We start from the raw sequence: 18,669 nt of genomic DNA on the forward strand, positions 1-18,669 counted from the left end.
CTCATGATTGACGGTTGAGCTTTTAAAGGCTGGCTGGAGGTGCTTGAGCTCTGTATAATAAATAAAAAGCATCATATTCTCCACGTATGTATTGGACTGTTTTCAGACTTAAGATGTAAAAAATAAAATGGACACAAAGCCTTGAGAGGTTTTAGACTGTTTCTGTCTGCTGCATATTGGATTCTATTGTGGAGTGTTGTTATTTTGATTTAAATAGTGTTTTAACCAAAAACTAAATATGGTCCATCATGTGTTATTTTATCCTGAGGCATCAGATATCAGTTCCTACTGAGGCTTCATGGCTCCAGGAACCTGAACAACCTGTTGATTGACCTTGAAAGTTGCTACTTCATGTAATTTGGCAAACGCCCAACTGTACTGACATCTGCCTGTGTCCACGTTTTGCATAGAGACAGCCTTTGATCATTTAGTATATCAATATTTAAAAGTCATTATTTGTTGCCATGACTTATCTGACACAGTGAAACTGGAAAAATGTTTGAAAAGTGGAAAACCGGTTCACAAGGATCAGTATGATACTGCGTATGCCTGAAAGTTGTGGGTCTGAATCCAGAAAAGCAATGCGATTGGTAAATATTGATGCCAGACCCATACGAACTGTTCATAACTTTTAATTTGGACAACAAGGATTAAACCAATGTTAAAATGACATCAAATCCAAGGCCTAGCTGATGTAACCAGCCAACTAGTAAAGAGTTGAGGAATGAGAGACAGATGGAGGGAAACGGGGCGATAAAGAAAAGTCAAGCTATCAACTCAAGTCACCCTCAATATAAGGATTCACAGATGTGGGAGACCAAAGTTACAAAAACGTTTTTCCTCTAAAATAAAAAAAGGCCTTTGCCGTGAAAATGATGTGTAGAGTCTATGTACATCATTCTCAATTCATGTATGCATACAAAAAAATCCACATCACAAGATGCTTGTGTTCAAGTATATTCACCAACTTCATCTCCATGATTTAGCATTCTCATCTTTCCACATTTTTTTTGAAATAAAATGTCCTTCAAAATAAAAACAAAATGCAGAAAACCACATTTTATGTCCTACCAATACATATATACTGTATAAATACATACATAAATATATTTTACATACAACAGCCATAAATTTGAAAAGGGGATATACAGAGCAAAGGGGAGGGGGAGAGGGGGGGTGGTAGTGTGTGTTTTAGCTTGTGTTGTAAAATGGTTTGTCCCTCCACGATCTTGTCAGTCAGATACACAGTTGTGGTGCCGTGTGTTGGTGTCTGTCCATGCACACACACACACACACACGAACGCATCATAGCTGTAGCCATCTCAGTTGGCCCAGTATGGGGAGCTGCCGTAGCTCGACTTGTTGACTTGGCTCTTCTGCTGCAGGCTGCTGGACTGGCCACGCTGGCTAGGACCACCCTGAAAATACAAAGACGAATCATGTAAATCATCTGAGAGCATCTCCCACAGGAAACTGCTATATACACTACTCACAATAAGTTAGGGATATTGTGAGAGACTCAGTGGATTTCATACATACGGTGTTTGTTTCACTTCAGAGAGTTTTGGGATAGGGAGGCAATTGTATTGGGGTGATAGACACACCTCATTTTGTGTTTTCCATGTAATGTCTCACTGTGTACAGTGTGCCTTACGTATTAGGGCCAATACCAAAAAAACAAAAGACAACCCTTTTCAATGAGGCATCAATTTCAACATTCTGTGGGTATAAAAAACTGGTATTGTCAGTAAGTCATTCCAAGTTCATCATTCAAACAGCCATGAACACACAACGTCACTTAACGGACGAGCAGCGCCACCTGGCCATAGCGCGCCTTTGGGTCGGTGGCAGGCAATCAGATGTTGCTCGTGAACTTGGTGTGTCTCAAAGTGTCATCAGCAGACTTGCATCAAGACACAGAACTACTGGCAGAGTTGGTGACAGACCCAGGAGTGGAGCCCCACGAGTGACAGACTGCAACGATGACCAGTACCTAAGGACCTATGCACTCATACATCGTTATGCAACTGCCACACAGCTGCAGGCCCAGTTATGAGATGTGAGGGGTACTAGGGTTTCCAGACAAACCATTCGAAACCGACTCCACCGCTTTGGCTTGAACACCAGACGACTGTTGCAGGTGACTCCACTGACACCAAGACACCGCCGTGAACTTTTGCAGTGGGCACAAGACCATGTGACCTGGACAATGCAGCAGTGGTTTACCGTCCTGTTCACTGATGAGTGTTGGGTCACCTTGCACAGAAATGATGGTTGTCAGCGTTGCTGGAGAAGGCGAGGTGAGCGATACGCCGAGGTCAACATGGTCCCCAGGGTTCCCTTTGGTGGAGGAGGTGCAACAGTCTGGGCAGGCATCACCAGTCAGCGCAAAACAGATTTGGTTATTGTAGATGGCTCAGTCACTGCACGTTCTTACCTCAGAGACATCATAGAACCCATCATCATCCCCCAATTCCGCCAGCACACCCCCAACTTTCTGTTCATGGATGACAATGCTCCACCACATCGTGCCAGAATTGTCACAGCTCGACTTCAGGAAGTCGGAGTGCCTCATATGGTATGGCCAGCAATGTCCCCTGACCTGAACCCCATAGAGCACGTCTGGGACCAGCTGAAGCAGAGACTGGATGATCGTAACCCAACCCCACGTGACCTGGCAGAACTGCGTGTAGCACTTGTGGAGTGGAACGTATTTCCTCAGAACAACATCATGAGGCTAGTGAGGAGCATGAGACGTCGCTGTCAAGCTGTCATTGCGGCAAATGGTGGAAACACCCGCTACTGACATTGTCAATGTCAGTAGCGGGTTGTTATTGTGGTTGTGGTTGTTATTGGTTGTGGTTGTTATTGTCTAAATTTTTGGGGTAATAAATATTAAACTAATGAAAATGGTGTTTCTTCTCATTCATTATTAGTAATATCAAAGGGAACTTTTACTTATTTCATTAAAATTCAGACCAAATAGGAAAAGCACTCATGTAAATAAAAATATCCCTAACTTATTGTGAGTAGTGTATATACACACTGAACAAAAATATAAACACAACACTTTTGTTTTTGCTCCCATTTTTCATGAGCTGAACTCAAAGATCTCAAACTTTTTCTATATATACAAAAGAACCATTTCTCTCAAATATTGTTCACAAATCTGTCTAAATCTGTGTTAGTGAGCACTTCTCCTTTGCCGAGATAATCCATCCCACCTCACAGGTGTGGCATATCAAGATGCTGATTAGACGGCATGAATATTGCATAGGTGTGCCTTAGACTGGCCACAAGAAAAGGCCACTCTAAAATGTGGAGTTTTGCTTTATTGGGGGGGGTCTGGTGGGTCAGAAACCAGTCAGTATCTGGTGTGATAACCATTTGCCTCACATCTCCCTCACATAGAGTTGATCAGGTTGTTGATTGTGGCCTGTGGAATGTTGGTCCACTCCTCTTCAATGGCTGTGCGAAGTTGCTGGATATTGGCAGAAACTGGAACACGGTTTAGTGTACGTATCGTATATGTGTCGTATCCAGAGCATCCCAAACATGCTCAATGGGTGACATGTCCGGTGAGTATATATGTATATGTGTGTGTGTGTGTGTGTGTGTGTGTGTGTGTGTGTGTGTGAGTGAGTCTGAGTGTTACCTGTCCGTCCTGAGCTAAATGATGGTGCAGCAGCTGTGAGTGTGGTTGCTGGTGAGGCAGGATGTGGAGGAATGGGGCCGGTGCATAGCCTCCAGGAGCTGCTCCAGGGTTCAGAGGCCCTGGACCCCCCAGTGCTGATGGCAGGCTGAAGGGAGGAGGGGTCCCCGCATGGAAACCCTGCTTATCAAAAGACTGCAGGCGGAGAATAATGGATATATTAAAAACTCAAAACGTGATTATTTATTGGCATAAAAAAAAAAAGACAACAGGATGAGTTGAGTGTTTGATGCTCACCTGGGTCTTATTGTAAACACTTCCACTGATGTCTGGCACACCCGAGTTACTGGACGTCACTGAGACACCTAGCAGAAAGTAAACCACATTTTCATGTTACAATTCCTTTAAAAATCCAAATTAAAACATTCGTAAGTGCGTGTGTTTTCTTCTCACCTTTCCCAGGTCCAGCAGTAGCAGATTTGGCTTGTGCCTGTGAGGAGGAGTTGTATCCTTTACTGTAGTCCACTCCTGCTGGCCCTGCTGTCAGCTCCTCATACCCTGGAGAGCAAAACATCAACCTCAGAGTTCAAACTTAACACATGACAGGGTTTGTACAGGAAGATTAAGATTCAAGCACTTTCAAGATACCAAAACCAATGATTTCCACACTCTTGAGCCCTTAATCTTCTCATCTAGTTAATGCAATTAATGTTTATAAGCTTTGATGTTTTGTTATGATCAAGATTGTTTGATTCTTGCTAATTTGGACACCAAGAGGCAAATGAATATTTAAATTCAAGCATATTTCTAACCTTAAGAAAAATAAATGAAAACAAAAACACAAATAACAACAATAACAATAATAACAATAAAAATAATAATAATAATAACAATAATAATAATAATAATAATTTGTAATTCAAAATGATTGATCAAACTGTTCAATTAAGGTTTAAAGTAATGTTTGCAGTGTGTTCCACTAACCTGAGCTGAAGGCGTGCTGGCCGTAACCACTTGGCTGCTGCTGTGTCTGCTGCTGGAAGGGGCTAGCCGAGGGGTTTCCCAGACCAAGGCCCATACTGTGCTGCTTGGCCGAGGCTGGTCCCGGGCCCCCGGGAGGAACAAACATGGTGGGGCCATACTGGAAGGCAGCAGCACTGGGTACGGCGCCGGGCACCCCGGGGTAGTAAGGCAGGCCTGTGTAGCTGTAGCCTGGAGGCAGAAAGGCCTGCTGACTGTTGTGGTGCTGAGGCTGGCCCTGGGGCTGAGGCTGGGCCTGCGGAGGCTGAGGCTGAGCCTGGCTCTGTCCTTGGCCTTGGCCCTGGGGAGGCTGCGGTGCTGCCAAGCTGGTGGGGGGTGCCGGGGAGGTGGAGTCATTCCTGCCGAACTTTGTGACTTCACCTAAAAGACACACACAGCAGAGCTGTCAGGTGAGGACTAGCACTAAAATTTAGGCCAGGTCAGCAAAGGCTAAAGGTGCCTTACCTGAGTAGGGGTTGTTGGCAAGGCTCCCGTCTCTGCCAGACAGAGCCGTGGGGCCAGGGAATGTGATTCCATAGTAATCCTGCAAAGAGGGCTGAAGGGACAGAAAAGGATCAGACGAGGAGCCGCACAACAACCGAACAAGCTAAAACACTTGCGTAAGGACAAGAGAAGTCAAGAGCTGTTCCAAGTGTGTGGTGATGAGGCTCACCATTGGCAGTCTGGACTGGAGCATATGGAGGTCCTCGTAGCCATAGATCTGCTGTAACATACAAAAGGACACATGCGGTCTGCTAGAAATACTAAATAAAACATATGTTTTATGAAAAAAATGACTGCATCTTCAGCAGATCTAAGGGGGTTTAACATGTGATGGAGAAATATCCCATTTTGGTTCCATGATTTAAAAGGAAAACCAGTATACTGCAATGACTCTAGATCCTGACAGGCTTCTTACTGGGTATGCTGGCAGCAGCCCCCCTGGGCCCATGATATACTGGTTGGGCAGTAGAGGTGGCACTCCTTGGGACAGGTTAGGGGGAGCTTTACCTGTCAATGCAAGGAAACATGACTTATCGACTTGTATTATCATAGGGACACACCACTGAGTAAGAAAGACCCATCACACACAAACATTCCCAGTGTCTGAGCTGTGTGTACCAGTGGAAGAGAGCAGAGGGGTGGTCCTCGGTGCAGAGAGGTTGGACGTGGCAGTAGCTCCATTGGAGCCAAGTCCCAGCGCCGCGGTGACGGCAGTGGCAACAGAGTGAAGTCCGCCGATGCCACCGACTGTGCTGCTCATGTTGTGGCCCATGTTGGGCATGTTGGCCATGTTAGCCATGTTGGGCATGTTGGGCATGTTGGGCATGTTGGGCATGTTGGGCATGTTGGGCATGTTGACCAGGTGGCTGATGCTGCTGCTACTGTTGCTGCTGTTGTGGGTTGAGTGGAGTGCTGAGGCCGAGGGCTGCGCTGACGCGTAGGAACCAGAGGAGGGGGCCAGGGAGTTTACGCTGCTGTTGTCGACACTGGTGTACTGAGGATGGTGAGGAATAGGGGTTCAGGTTAGATTTGAAATGCAGATGCACATCATCACACAGAGGGTTGTAACCATTATGCTTGAGAAAGATGAGACAGGTACTTACAGTGAGAGAGCTGGAGCCCAGAGCTGAAACTGAGGAATGACTGCTGACATGGCTGTAGAGTGAAAGCAGAGAGCAATGAGTGATGATCAGTGCACTGTTGTGGCAATGACAATGATTGGCAAGGATTCTGACATTAGAACATAATTTTGTATTCATAAAAACATTTGCATTAAATATGAAAAAATAGAGGAGTGGCAGCAGCATGCACCCAATAGTGGGCAGTCTCTTGAGACTTCAGGCTGGCCAGTAACGGGTCAAAAAGGTCCTAACAAGACTGCAATAAGATTTAAGGTCCCTCTCTGCCAAAGCTGGTGATGCCATGTGTATGTTGGTCACCTGTTGAGCGAGTTAAGCTGGCTGCCTGAGGGCAGGTCCTGTGCCAGGTTGGAGAGCGTGGTGGAGCTGTGTGCAGGCAGGTTCGAAGGTAAGTGGGAGGAGGGTGCTGAGGGACCGTTGGTGTTGATGTTCAGAGACGGCGATTCTGGCTTCGGTGTGGAGGACGCTGATGAAGCTGAGAGGAGGAGTATAGAAAAGGTTTTTATTTGGAAAGGACTCAAAACAGCAAAGCTAAGAGAAATGGCTGTTCATAGTCGAATACAGTAGAAAGTATTAACTGCACAAAAACTTACTGTCTAGAGCAGCAGAGGTCCTTACACCATTCAGGCCATTCTGGTGAAAAAGAAACCAAACTGTTTGCATATACTGATAATAAATCAATAACATAACCATATCTATGAGACAAACATACACAAAAGGAATGGGAGGACCACCATCTCTGCACAATAAAAGGACCGTTGACCTGTGCCCTGCAATTACTCAATGTCATGCCGTGTGTACAAGACGCAGAAGTGCGATGAGGGCGTCCACTTTATACTACTTGATCAACACTATTCTTCCCTCAAGGAGTATTTGAATTAGGGCTGGGTATCACCAGGTACCTCGCGATACGATACTATCACGATATTTTGCCCACGATAACGATACTATCATGATATTTTGCCCACGATAACGATAATATCACGATACAGCAATTCTGCGATAATCGATATATTGCAAGGAATTTCATCCATGATACATCACGATATCTGTCACTGAAGAAATTCAGAATTTATTGACTGCACTGAATCCATTTCACAGGAATTACAAAACATTGTCAATCAATTTCACATGAATGACAGTCAAGTAAACCAAGAGTATATTGCACAGTGTCTCTTCTTAACACACACACTGACTACAACTATCATTAAATATCTATATGTGTGGTTTTCAGAGCTACTTAAACCATTTTTTAAAAATTTTATTTGGTTGTATACCTATGTTTGAATAAAAATAAAGCTGTCCTCCGAAGAGGCGTAATGGTGGTGGGCCACAAAAAAAAAAAAAGAAATTTTATTTTATTTATTTATTTATTTATTTTTACATTTATAAATATCGATATTTGGCACCAGTGTATCGATAACGTACCTCAAAACGAAATATCGCGATATATCGTAGTATCGATATTTTGGCACACCCCTAATTTGAATTTGGATGACGTATCATTTCAGTAAACTACAAAAGGCCAAAAGCCCTTAAAAAAAGGAAGCATGAGCATTTCTATTTCTACTCACCATAATTGGCCCCGTGGCCTCTTTGCTTTGGGAAAAGGCCAGCCGCGAGTGAGGGGACATGGTTCCATCGTAACTGCCCCCCACTGTGGAGAAGTGTGAGGATGAGGGTACGGAGGTGGAGCTGGTCGAGGCTGTCGAAGATGAGGGAGGATTGACGGAGTTGGCAGTCCCTAATGAGGAAGGAGCGAGGCTGGGCAACGCCGTGGAGGAGTGATATACTGGCTCTGATGAGGAGAGGGGCAGAGGCAGGGAGACGGAGAGAGGGCTGCCCAGCGACTCACTGCAAGACAACAGCAGGGAAAGAAGAACAAGTTATTTGAGAAAATCAGCCCAGATGAGCAATTAAAGAGAAACATGTGGGTATATTATATTTTATTAGGGCTGTCAAACGATTAATCACATTTTGTCCATAGTTAACTCGCGATTAATCGCATTTTGTCCATAGTTAACTCGCGATTAATCGCATTTTGTCCATAGTTAACTCGCGATTAATCGCAAATGAATCGCAATTTTTTTGGCACATTTTTTTCTGTTCTAAATGTACCTTAATGTATTTTTTTTCATGTTCTTAATACTTTTAACAACATAAGAAAGGGCAAATATGCTTGCTTTATGAAAATGTTTATTCAACAATAAACATTTCAAATCATTCAGGAAAATAAAAGGCTCAAAAAATATCCCCTCACCCTAAATGGGATCAAAACATGGTGATGTCTGCTTTTGGCGAGGGGGGGGCGGTGGGCTCTCTGCATCTGCCATGTGTTTGGCTTGCAAATGATATTTGAGACTCGACGTACTTCAATTGTAACTCATTTCATGTTGACAGTATGTGCAGATAACTTTTGTCCTATCGACCAAACCATCTGGCCGTGTTTTGAAAGTGAATTTGCCGTTCATAAGTCCTTTCTCTATTTCCTTTCACTTTTGCTTTTCAGTCCACCGTGTTTTTCCCAAACTGTCAACCCTGCTTCTTCTTCTTCTGATTCCCTTTCTTATTCTTCTGCCCCCCTCCGGATCAAGACTACAGGTGTCATCGATGGCCGTAAATCAAACAATGCACGTTTCTTTTTTTTTAATACCGAGCGTTAATCGCGCGTTAAAAAAATGAACGGCGTTAAGAGGATGTTGCGTTAACGCGTTATTAACGCGTTAACTCTGACAGCCCTATATTTTATGCATTTACAAACACCTGTATTGACTCTCTTTTGATATGTCTGATATGTAGAGAATGAAACTCTTGAAATGCTCAGTTTCTGTAACAATATACACCAAAGAGGTTAAACTAGGCAGGCATCAGTGGCAGTACCTGAGCGGTTTGGAGTACAGGCTTGTCTGGCTCTGTGACCCTGGTCCTGGTGCAGGTGGTGCAGGGGCAGGGGCCGGCGTGGACTCCCTGGATGCCGCATTCACACAATTGTCCACAACTCCAAACTCTGGCATTGCCGATTCCGAGCCAAAGTCTAGAGCTCCAAACTGGAGGTTCAGACCGGGGACATCAGCCGAGCCTGGCATCTCTACCGCTGTGGAGGGGATCTGCAAGGAGGGAGGGACACAGTCGTGTTTCAGGACCATGGTATTGTATCTATGTATGCTCATTATGAAGTAATTGCAACCTTCAGTCTGTCAACACCCAGGCTGTACCTTTGATGTGGGAGGTATCCTTCGTTTCTGGCCCTTGAGCTGCGCCCGTTGCTGCTGCGGTGTACTGCCACCCTGAGGGTCCAGCCCTGCGTTAGGGGCAGGAGGTTTAGCACCAGCAGCAGCCATCACCAAGCCTGCCTGTGCTGGCGTGCTGGTGTGCTGAGGAGCAGGCGAGGCGGAAGCAGGGGCCGCTTGTTGTTGTGATGGAGGACTGGGTTGACGTGCCAGAGGCAAGGAGGGGCCGGTGTGCCTCTGAACCAGCTGGCTCAGCACAAGAGAAGGCTCTGGCTGCAGGCCAAACTCACCTGAGCACACACAAAGTAGAGGCACAGGACAAGGACTTTAACCAGAAATACACAAATGCCTACGTTAATAAATGTGACAAGAACACACACACGTGGCTGCATGGCTGCACTATGAGCATCCCACTCACGGCTGAACTGTGAGGACAGCGAGGTTGCACTGGATTCCGAAGCCTTTATGTCCCAGCTTGATGAGGAGGGTGGAGGTACTGGTGCTCCCAGGCCTGGCAGTCGGCAGATGGAGGCATTGCTTCCTTGGGTGCTGACAGGAGGCGCGGCCTGGGAAGAGGGGAGCGGACCCAAGCCAGGACCCTTCAGCTGTTCCAGTATCTGCGCTCCAGCGCTGGGCTGAGTCCTTTTGGCTTGGCCCAAGTCCCCAAAACCAGCTCCTAGCACTGACGACTGGCATAGACAGGAGGAGAGAGTGTATTCATCAGCTTATATGAAGGAATGTGTATTCAATATAATATTTTATTTTAATATTTAAGTTTTTTTGGTTTTCTTTACCAGAGCTGCATGAGCATAGCTTGTGCTGCTGGTGGCATTGCGGCTGGGGGGCGGCTGCTGCTGCTGCTGCTGCGGTGGCTGGTGGTGGTGGGAGTTTGTGAAGACCAGACTCTGAGGGGAAGAGGAGGAAGGTGGTTCTCTTCCTCCACCCACAGGCTTCTGCAGCAGAGAGGCGAGATCCAAACTAGCACAGAAAACAGTTGGTTAGGTCAGTTACAAAATGATTGGGGGAGGACAACACAGCTATGTCCAGCCTGCCAGCCACGATTCATTTTTGGCATATCCAGGTTGATTTTGGGAAGTCTGGACAGCAGAAAAAACAACTAAAAACAGATGTAATGCGATTTTTGAAGATCAGATCCAACCTACACTGGGAGATGGGTTGAAATCTAATTTCTACAGATGCATCGCAGTCCAGAGGCTCTGGCCACTCATATTGGATTTCAAAGTTTTCTGTCACTTGCAATGCATCATACTACAAATCCAGAGTCACGAAAGTGCATCAGAGCAAGCAGAAATCTGTGCCGCTGGAGGCAGAGTGGACGGAAGATAACACAGAGACTGGTCACGCTGAAATAAACTGTCTGATCTGCAACTTGGCAGTAGGATTGTTTAGAGAGCGAGATGATGGACCTTATGTTTCCTTGTTGGAAGGCCACGTCACCTGAACATGGTGACTGACTGGTGATGTCTGGACACAAAAATCTGATCTGATCACTTGCAAATATAAGTGCGGGCAGTCTAATTTGAAGACAAAAGTTGCAAGTGTTATGTATTATACATACATAACATAGTACGTACATTTACAGTATGTAAAAGATGCAACCCAAAAATAAAGTTATTTCATTGCTGCTGACAAGTCTTCGCATGACTTTTTGTGTAAAAAATGTTGCTAATTTGGGGGAAATTAAGCCTCACTGTAGGAAGATTCAGGCCAATGCATTAAATTATAACTGAGACAGTTAATTACCTTTGCCCAGGTGTGATGTGATTCTCAGCAGCAGGTGCACATGATGAGGTGAACACTTTGGTCTCTGAGAGCTATAAGAACACAATAGACAGAGGTGTTTTAATTAGACATCAAAAAACTGTGACTGATCCTGTAATGTGCTACCTTTTATGTCAACTCACACTAACATCCTCACTCCAGTCCTCAGCTGCCCAGTCTTCCAGGGTACTCCTCCAGGCAACTACAGGACAACCAACGATGAGTCACAAAGTTCAAACGCAGGTGAAATAAGTAAGTTACTGAGATGCAGGATGCCTGAAGCTCATGGACATTAACAGAAAAGACACAGAGCTGCACAGTCCTGTCTGCACGGAACTGCATTTTTAGGTCTAGAGTATATCTTGCCTGAGAGAGCCTACCTGTCCCATCTGTGCTGTTGTTGGCCACCGTGTCCCACACCTCAGTTTGTGTGGTTCCTGTGCCAGACTCTGAGGTATAATCCGCTGGATTGAAGGTCCTGAGGAAGAGTTAAGAAGAAGTATATTTAGTTACACAGAAAATACACAAAAATAGGCCAGAGAGCAGTTGACAGAGGGTAAAATCAGATTTAATTATTTTCCTAATAGACAGTGTGTTTAGGATTACAGTTTATTATGTATACTATTTATTGGGCAAAGCTCCCATTACAAGAGAGATGACTCAATGCTTATCCAAACAAACTAAATCAAAAAACTTTTGATATCTTAAAATTAAAAATTAACTGAAGTAATTATGTTTACAAAATAAAAAAAACGTGAAATATGTGTATGTGTGTCCGCCATACCCCATGCCCTGGGCTGAGAACCGACTCCCTGGTGGTGCTCTGCCTCTGCCTCGACCTCCAGATCCTGCTTAACATTCACACAAATGTCAAACATCAACTTCAGTCTTAGGCGTACTGACAGCGTTGTATTGTGCATTTGCTCATTTGCTCACCTCGGCCACCTCTGAGCCTCCGACCTCGATCTGAACCTCTGTCCAGTGGTGTCACCTCCACGCCATTCTCCTCTGGACGTGCTGGATGAATGCAAACGGGAAAAGAAACCACATTAGTTATATTATGGTGTAATCAAACAATACTGAGAAGCTACTTAGTTCCGGGACTCGGAACAAGATTCAAATTAATGCGAAGTTTAGACTCTGTACCCGGTCGGCTGCGACTGGCTCCCTTGGCCTTGCGGTTAGCCACTGCGCGGCCCTTGCTAGCCTCTCTCTCTCCTTTCTTCTCCCTGTTCTCCTTGTTCTCCTTGCTTTCCGATGGACCCTCCTTCACCAGGGGTTTCTTCTTCCCTACAGTCTCCCATGAGGTCTAAACATGAGAGGAGACAGCAAAGAACTCAAAATACAGGGAGAATAAATCAAAACATATAACAGCAAAATTAAACAAGGTTTAGGATTAGTAAAGTTGGAAAGAAAAATGTATCGTTTGTGTATTTTTATTCTACCACTTTAAAAAAAGACTTTAAACTCTAGCCAGCTGTAAAATATGATAAAAACATCAACAATGTGCTTCGAAGCAGGCAGTGCAGCTGTACTACAACAGAACAGTTTTTGCCTCCATTTTAGTGACATTTCACAGTTGTACTATGTCAAAGTAGCCTCAGGCGTTCTGCTGTTGGTTGAGACCCACATTTGAACTTGTGTATTCTGTTCAAGAGGATAAAAGAGACACTATACCAAACACTACAGGGAAGCATTGTTCTGTTAGCAGTTTAGGAAAAGCTGTGACGCCGGCTATTTTTTGACCAACTTATGCACTGAAGTGTGCACGATGCAGCAGCGTTACATAAGAAAAACAAGTATCAGATGAGGGCTTGTAATATGATAGATAATAAATTTTTAATATCTCAGATTAAAATCAATAACATTAATAACCATTAATAACCATACCTCAGCCAAGGCCCAACAGTCCCCATTAATTAAATCAAGCCTGATCCATTATCCAATAAACATATTTAAATCCACTAGATACAGAGTCTTATTGGCGCCACATCAAATTGTACTCACTCACAGAGAACAGCCACCTAAATACGCCTAATTATTTCAGTTTATTTTTAGTCCAGTGGGCTTTGTGTAATCCTGCTGACAAACCAACCAACAAACAGACCTAGGCAAAATGATAATCTCCACGGCAGAGGTAATAACAATAATAGTAATGACAACGTTATGCTACACCACGTCTTACTCCATGCCTTTCGTTAATAAAAGATAAGATCTTGAGGTGTACAGTAGGAGATGTAATCAGAGTGTTGCAGCATATACCATCATAGTGGAGACTTCCACGTATAGGCAAAAACCAGCTATTTGCTATTTTGGGATTTCCACGAAACAAAAACAACACCATGGGTAGCTGTCTGGCTGACTGCCCTGCCCTACAGCCTCTCCTCGCCATCTGTGCAGACTGGTACTCTTCAGAAATGTTGGGACGTTCACTCTGATCTGCAACGCAGGCAGAGCAACATCCAGGTGTTTGCCAGACATTTGGTAGCCTGATTGACTTTTGTGTACAATACTGTGCCTCTCAGATAAAATGGAGGCAAACGTTGGAAGCAGACTGCGTACAAGTCACTGTGGCAAAGGACACCACAGAGATAGACTTTTACGAACTTATACTAAGGGCCAACTGTTGTTTTTCTTTTGAGATGAAGGTGCAAGGAGATATAAAAAATAGCTGTCTACAGCCTGTCTACACAGGGTAAATATCAGCTGCATTTATCACTCATCAGTCTCACACACACACACACACACACACACACACACACACACACACACACACACACACAGTACAGATCGGATTCTATTTTGATCAATACAGCTGTCTTCACAGGCCGTGCATTGGCTTGCATTTCGCTTCACATGCACTTTAGAAGTGAAATTACAGTGATTTGGGCTGTGAGCGCTGCTGAAGCAAAGCAGTGCTCTACCTGAACACCAACCATGTGCAAATTGATAGAGGATGGGCTAGGGCTACTTTTACTGTAAATCCTGTACATGGTACTAATCCTGCAGTGGTTTTCTAAAAAAATTCTGCATGGTAACATTGTAGATAAATACTGCCAATTTTCCAAAAACTGTTCAGGGTTTGGGTCAGTTCTGAATTTTTTGATGAAGGATAAATAAATAGCCCATATGACATTTAGAAGTGAAAAGGTCATAAAAACGCCAACCACAGCAAACTGCAAAATCATAAAGCACTGATTGCTGTCACTGGCATTAATATAATTACATATTATAACACCAGTGCTTTTTTTTTAACGTGACATGTCCACATTTCTGCTGTGAAAAAGTTTTTTTTTTTTTAAATCTTATTCAGAGTATGAATGATTTTTCTCACTTATTTTGACAGTTGACGCTATTGTTTTTACCCAGTGCTAATAAAGTTTCCAAATTTAATGTCACACATTCCAAGCAGAAGAAATATATTCAAATGTTATGAAAGACCAAATCCATATAGTTGAAAATGACAAGAGACTAGTAAAATAAGTTTAAGAGGGGATAAAATTAAAAGTACCATGTCGGAGGTACTCTCCAGGAGAAAGTTGATGGCTCTGCTGACATCCTCATTGCAGTCGTGGAGCGCTACCATGCACTCATCCTGGTTCTTCCCAGTCACCTCCATCAGCTGAGAAAAGAATTAGATTAGATTAGAAAAGTCTTGTAGTCAAAATAAGATGTAACAAAGACAAAAGGTTGGGTACACTCGCAGCATCAAACATGCATTTTTCATGCTACATTCTACACAGAGGAGTGAAAGAAGTCATGGACAGCTCGACCCAGCTCAGCCTAGTGGCTTGACCATGAGCTTTGTACTGTCGGCCAAATCTGCTCTAAATGCTCACCTGGTTAACTTTGTCCTCAAAGTCAGCATCATTCTTGTCATAAATCATCTGGGCAAGCCGGATCTGTTCAGCAGTAGCCTGCAACACAGAGACCGATGGGTCAAAGTTTGGTGAACAGGACAAAAGACTGAGGAACAAGTACCTGCAAAGACACCTTTAATTCTTCTATACATTCCACCTTTACAGAGACAATAATGTAATAATAATGGGAGGTATTAATTTACCGAAATGTCTATTATTGAGAATGAGCTGTTAACCGGACTTCAGTTTTTCTAACATTTTGCCCTTTGCCATTTACAAACATTTTTCATACAGTGCAGTCTAGAACATGTCATTACCACAACAACTAATACCTCAGTAATAAACATAAAGTTGAATCAACAGCTCTTTGACAAAAGACAAACATTATGAGCTTTGTAAAGGAAGAATATGAGGAAGAGCTGCTATACTGGGTTTCATTAGATTGGACAGGTGGACCTAAAAGGATGAATGACATTGCTTGGTTGGCTGGTTATAAATGTCTGTAACTACTAAGTTACTCTGCAGGTGCCTCCTATTGTCGCCATCAAAAGTACTATGTGTCTGTAATGAGAAAACAAAAAAACTTTTTCAGTATTGACCGAGAAGGTCCTCACATAGTTTTTGCACCATGGTTTTGTTGGCAAGGGTAGTTGTGTGCACACTGGTGTTTTGTCTCACAATTCCTATGGTTCAGAGGTGTGTGCTTTCAGAAAGTTTTTTCTTGATCAGGTGGTTGAGGTTTCTCACCTGTATTTGTTTCTGTGGTTGTGAAGTGTGAGTGGCAGCAGGCAGCGCTTTTTCCCGAGGGCCCCGGGCCTTTTCGCTGCCCAGCGAGCTCATCATATACAGTATATACAAAACTCTGTATGTACAAAATAGAAAAAACTGGAAGGAAACAAGGAGACACACAGAAGGATTAACTTACAGTTTTTTAACTGTCCAAAACCACACACACTCATCTCATTCACTATGTTGTTAGAGGAGAGACTCAACACTTTCCCTTGTGCAAGTGCATAGAAATAAATAAGTGTTTAATACCAGAAATATGTGCTATAAGCATAGTGAAGCCTTATTGCACAATCGTGAATGTTGCCCTCATGAAGGTTGTACACAGTTGGCCTGGTGACAAACCAGCTTTACTGAAAATCTAGGTCAAGGAGGGAAAGCGACCTAGTGTCCTCTTACAAACAGCACAGACCACAGAGTGTGTGAAGCAGAACAAACACTGCATACCCCTGTCCCCACATCCCCTCTGTCTGCATGCACACATGCACTCACGCTCAACATTAATCTACTGCAGCAGAAAAGCTGATTTATGCTCCACCAGAGTATCTGACAACCCAGCCGTGTACACTATGAACCTTGCTGCAAACTTGGCATGATACCACATCACCAAACAGTAATGATTCACAGTAAAATTATTATATACATATCAACACTTCTACTTCACACAACCACTTCTACAAACACACAGGGTGCTTTCTCCACCTGCAAAAGGCACGGAAAATGCGATCGCTCTATGTACTTAAGAGTACTTTGTAATGCTATCTAAAATAGTAAAACTGTTACTACGGTGTCCTTTGCTGGAATAATAACTACAGATATTCCCACTGACCCATTTGTTTTATGTCAGAGAACAATAGCAGTCCAGCATACAGTGCCAGAGTGACGTTGGCAAACGCACTGCTGCCATTGGCTGCTGGACTGAACAAAGCTAATGCAAAAGGCTGTACTGACTTTAAATGCAATTCCAGGGAAAAATGTCAAGATCTTTATTCATAACTAATAAACAAACTGCAGCCGCTGCCGCGTGTATGCACTACACCAAATATTAATGTGTTATTACGTGTGAGTATCGACGGTCTTACGCACAACAACAACAAAACAATTCAGTATGATAACCCCAGACATCATCACATTTATTCGGGCATACAGATTTGATAAATCTAATATTTACGTGTGTCACAATCTAGTTGGTTACAGCTGTCAAACAGCCACAATTTATACTAACGTTAGCTATAAAGCAAGCGTTGTTTTGAAGCAATGCTAACGTTAGCCTGTAGCTGTTAGGTTACTTATTCCTTTACTCCGCATATGGGACTGTTACTATCTAACGGTTCACGTTCCGTGTCTATCTGGGAAAAACAAATCGGATTGTTTTAGGGTCAGTTTCGTCTCGACACTAACCGACTTGGTGCCTCTGGTGCTGGGGTCCCTTTGTCCTCGCTAGTTAGCTACTGACATGCTAATGCTGACACTACACCGTCGATACTGAACAAACGGTGCAGCGGGGATGAAGCTAGCTAACGATGCTATCTAAATCTGGTCCAAGTTGATAGCCAACAACCGTCTAACTGGCTCGCTGAAGTCTTATGCGTATTTATAGATCCGTAGTTATCTAACGATAGTGGCAGTTACATCAGGCTCGTCCTCGACATGTTGACAACGAGCCAGCCAACGAACAAAACATAGCTGTGTGAAATGTAAAGAAAAAGGCCTCGGAGCGGAGCACAATCCCATCCCGACATTGCTCGCCGGGGAACAAGACAACAGAAAAAAAAAATTCGAAAGACATCCCTCACAGCCCCGTGTAGGCGAAGCGACGGCGCCGAGGGCAAACTATTTCGGCGAAAACGCGCTTGAGTGTGCAGTTTAAACGCGTCGCGGCGGAGAAAGTGAACTTGGAAAACGTAAGAAAATTAATGTTTTTGTTACCTGCTAACACGCTTCAGTCGGCCAGCAGCAGACAAGATGGTCACGTGACGCGCGCTGCCGCGGTAGATGCTCGGCTCTCCTCCCCGGGTCACAACTTCTTTCACCTTCACCTCCTCCGCCACACAACAGTTCGTCAGAGACCCACCCGCAGTTAGACTTTTATGTATAAATACGTATTGTTACCTTGTTCAGCTTATCGAAGATGAACACAGCGTCGTAATTCCTACCATTTGTGACGGTAAAGCAGACTAGTCTACCTTTTCTGTGCTCACTAACATAGTTGGATACCACGAATGGCAGCCTCTAAATCAGCAATGACCCATTTAAACTCAAGAGGAAACCTCTTAAGCGGACAAATAATGTCAAACATGAGGGAGGGGGGGGGAAATGGGTAAAGGAACGTTACATCAATATACATTTTATTTTTATTATTTACTCTTTTTTAAAGATTTAATAGCTTGTTTTTTTTTCCAGATGTTTATATCTTACAATATCCTCAGGTTCAGTCATTTGTAAAAACATTCATGAGGCATGTATAAAAAAAACAGGGCATCACCAAGTAGACAGGTCGATCAACACACTTCCTCAGACATATACATAAAAATGTATGTAATTGTCCCTATGTATTTTTACACATACATACTGTATACACACTTATATATAAAATACACTTTAAAAGTGTTTATTTGTTCAATTGAGGGTCCTAATTAGGGTTTCTCTTATTTGTTTTTTTTTAACCTGTCATTATCATGAAAACTGTAGAAAAG

The 18,669-nt window shown here is 43.6% G+C and overlaps 1 protein-coding gene across 3 annotated transcripts; it reads right to left on the bottom strand.

Moving 5' to 3' along the window:
* Nucleotides 1-616: 616 nt before the first annotated feature.
* Nucleotides 617-18,130, bottom strand: ubap2a (ubiquitin associated protein 2a). 3 transcript variants are annotated; one of them, XM_030420557.1, is made up of 27 exons: nucleotides 17,903-18,130; nucleotides 15,935-16,072; nucleotides 15,167-15,244; nucleotides 14,839-14,949; nucleotides 12,474-12,636; nucleotides 12,264-12,344; nucleotides 12,112-12,178; nucleotides 11,708-11,805; nucleotides 11,471-11,529; nucleotides 11,310-11,380; nucleotides 10,340-10,523; nucleotides 9,964-10,234; nucleotides 9,531-9,835; nucleotides 9,196-9,422; nucleotides 7,890-8,169; nucleotides 6,909-6,948; nucleotides 6,616-6,790; nucleotides 6,280-6,331; nucleotides 5,795-6,170; nucleotides 5,592-5,683; nucleotides 5,346-5,396; nucleotides 5,138-5,228; nucleotides 4,637-5,053; nucleotides 4,106-4,210; nucleotides 3,950-4,017; nucleotides 3,656-3,847; nucleotides 617-1,418 (listed from the first exon to the last, which is right to left on the bottom strand). In XM_030420557.1, exons 2-27 carry the CDS (start codon nucleotides 16,028-16,030, stop codon nucleotides 1,323-1,325), a joined length of 3,846 nt encoding a protein of 1,281 aa, XP_030276417.1. In that variant the 5' UTR covers nucleotides 16,031-16,072; nucleotides 17,903-18,130; the 3' UTR covers nucleotides 617-1,322. The 3 variants fall into 3 exon arrangements, with proteins under 3 accessions (XP_030276417.1, XP_030276419.1, XP_030276418.1); XM_030420559.1 differs by having other exon boundaries at nucleotides 12,112-12,175; nucleotides 17,903-18,129; XM_030420558.1 differs by lacking the exon at nucleotides 17,903-18,130 and adding an exon at nucleotides 17,375-17,875.
* Between the last annotated feature and the right edge of the window lie 539 nt (nucleotides 18,131-18,669).

Source organism: Sparus aurata, chromosome 6 (assembly GCF_900880675.1).
Source record: "Sparus aurata chromosome 6, fSpaAur1.1, whole genome shotgun sequence".
Classification (NCBI taxonomy): domain Eukaryota; kingdom Metazoa; phylum Chordata; class Actinopteri; order Spariformes; family Sparidae; genus Sparus; species Sparus aurata.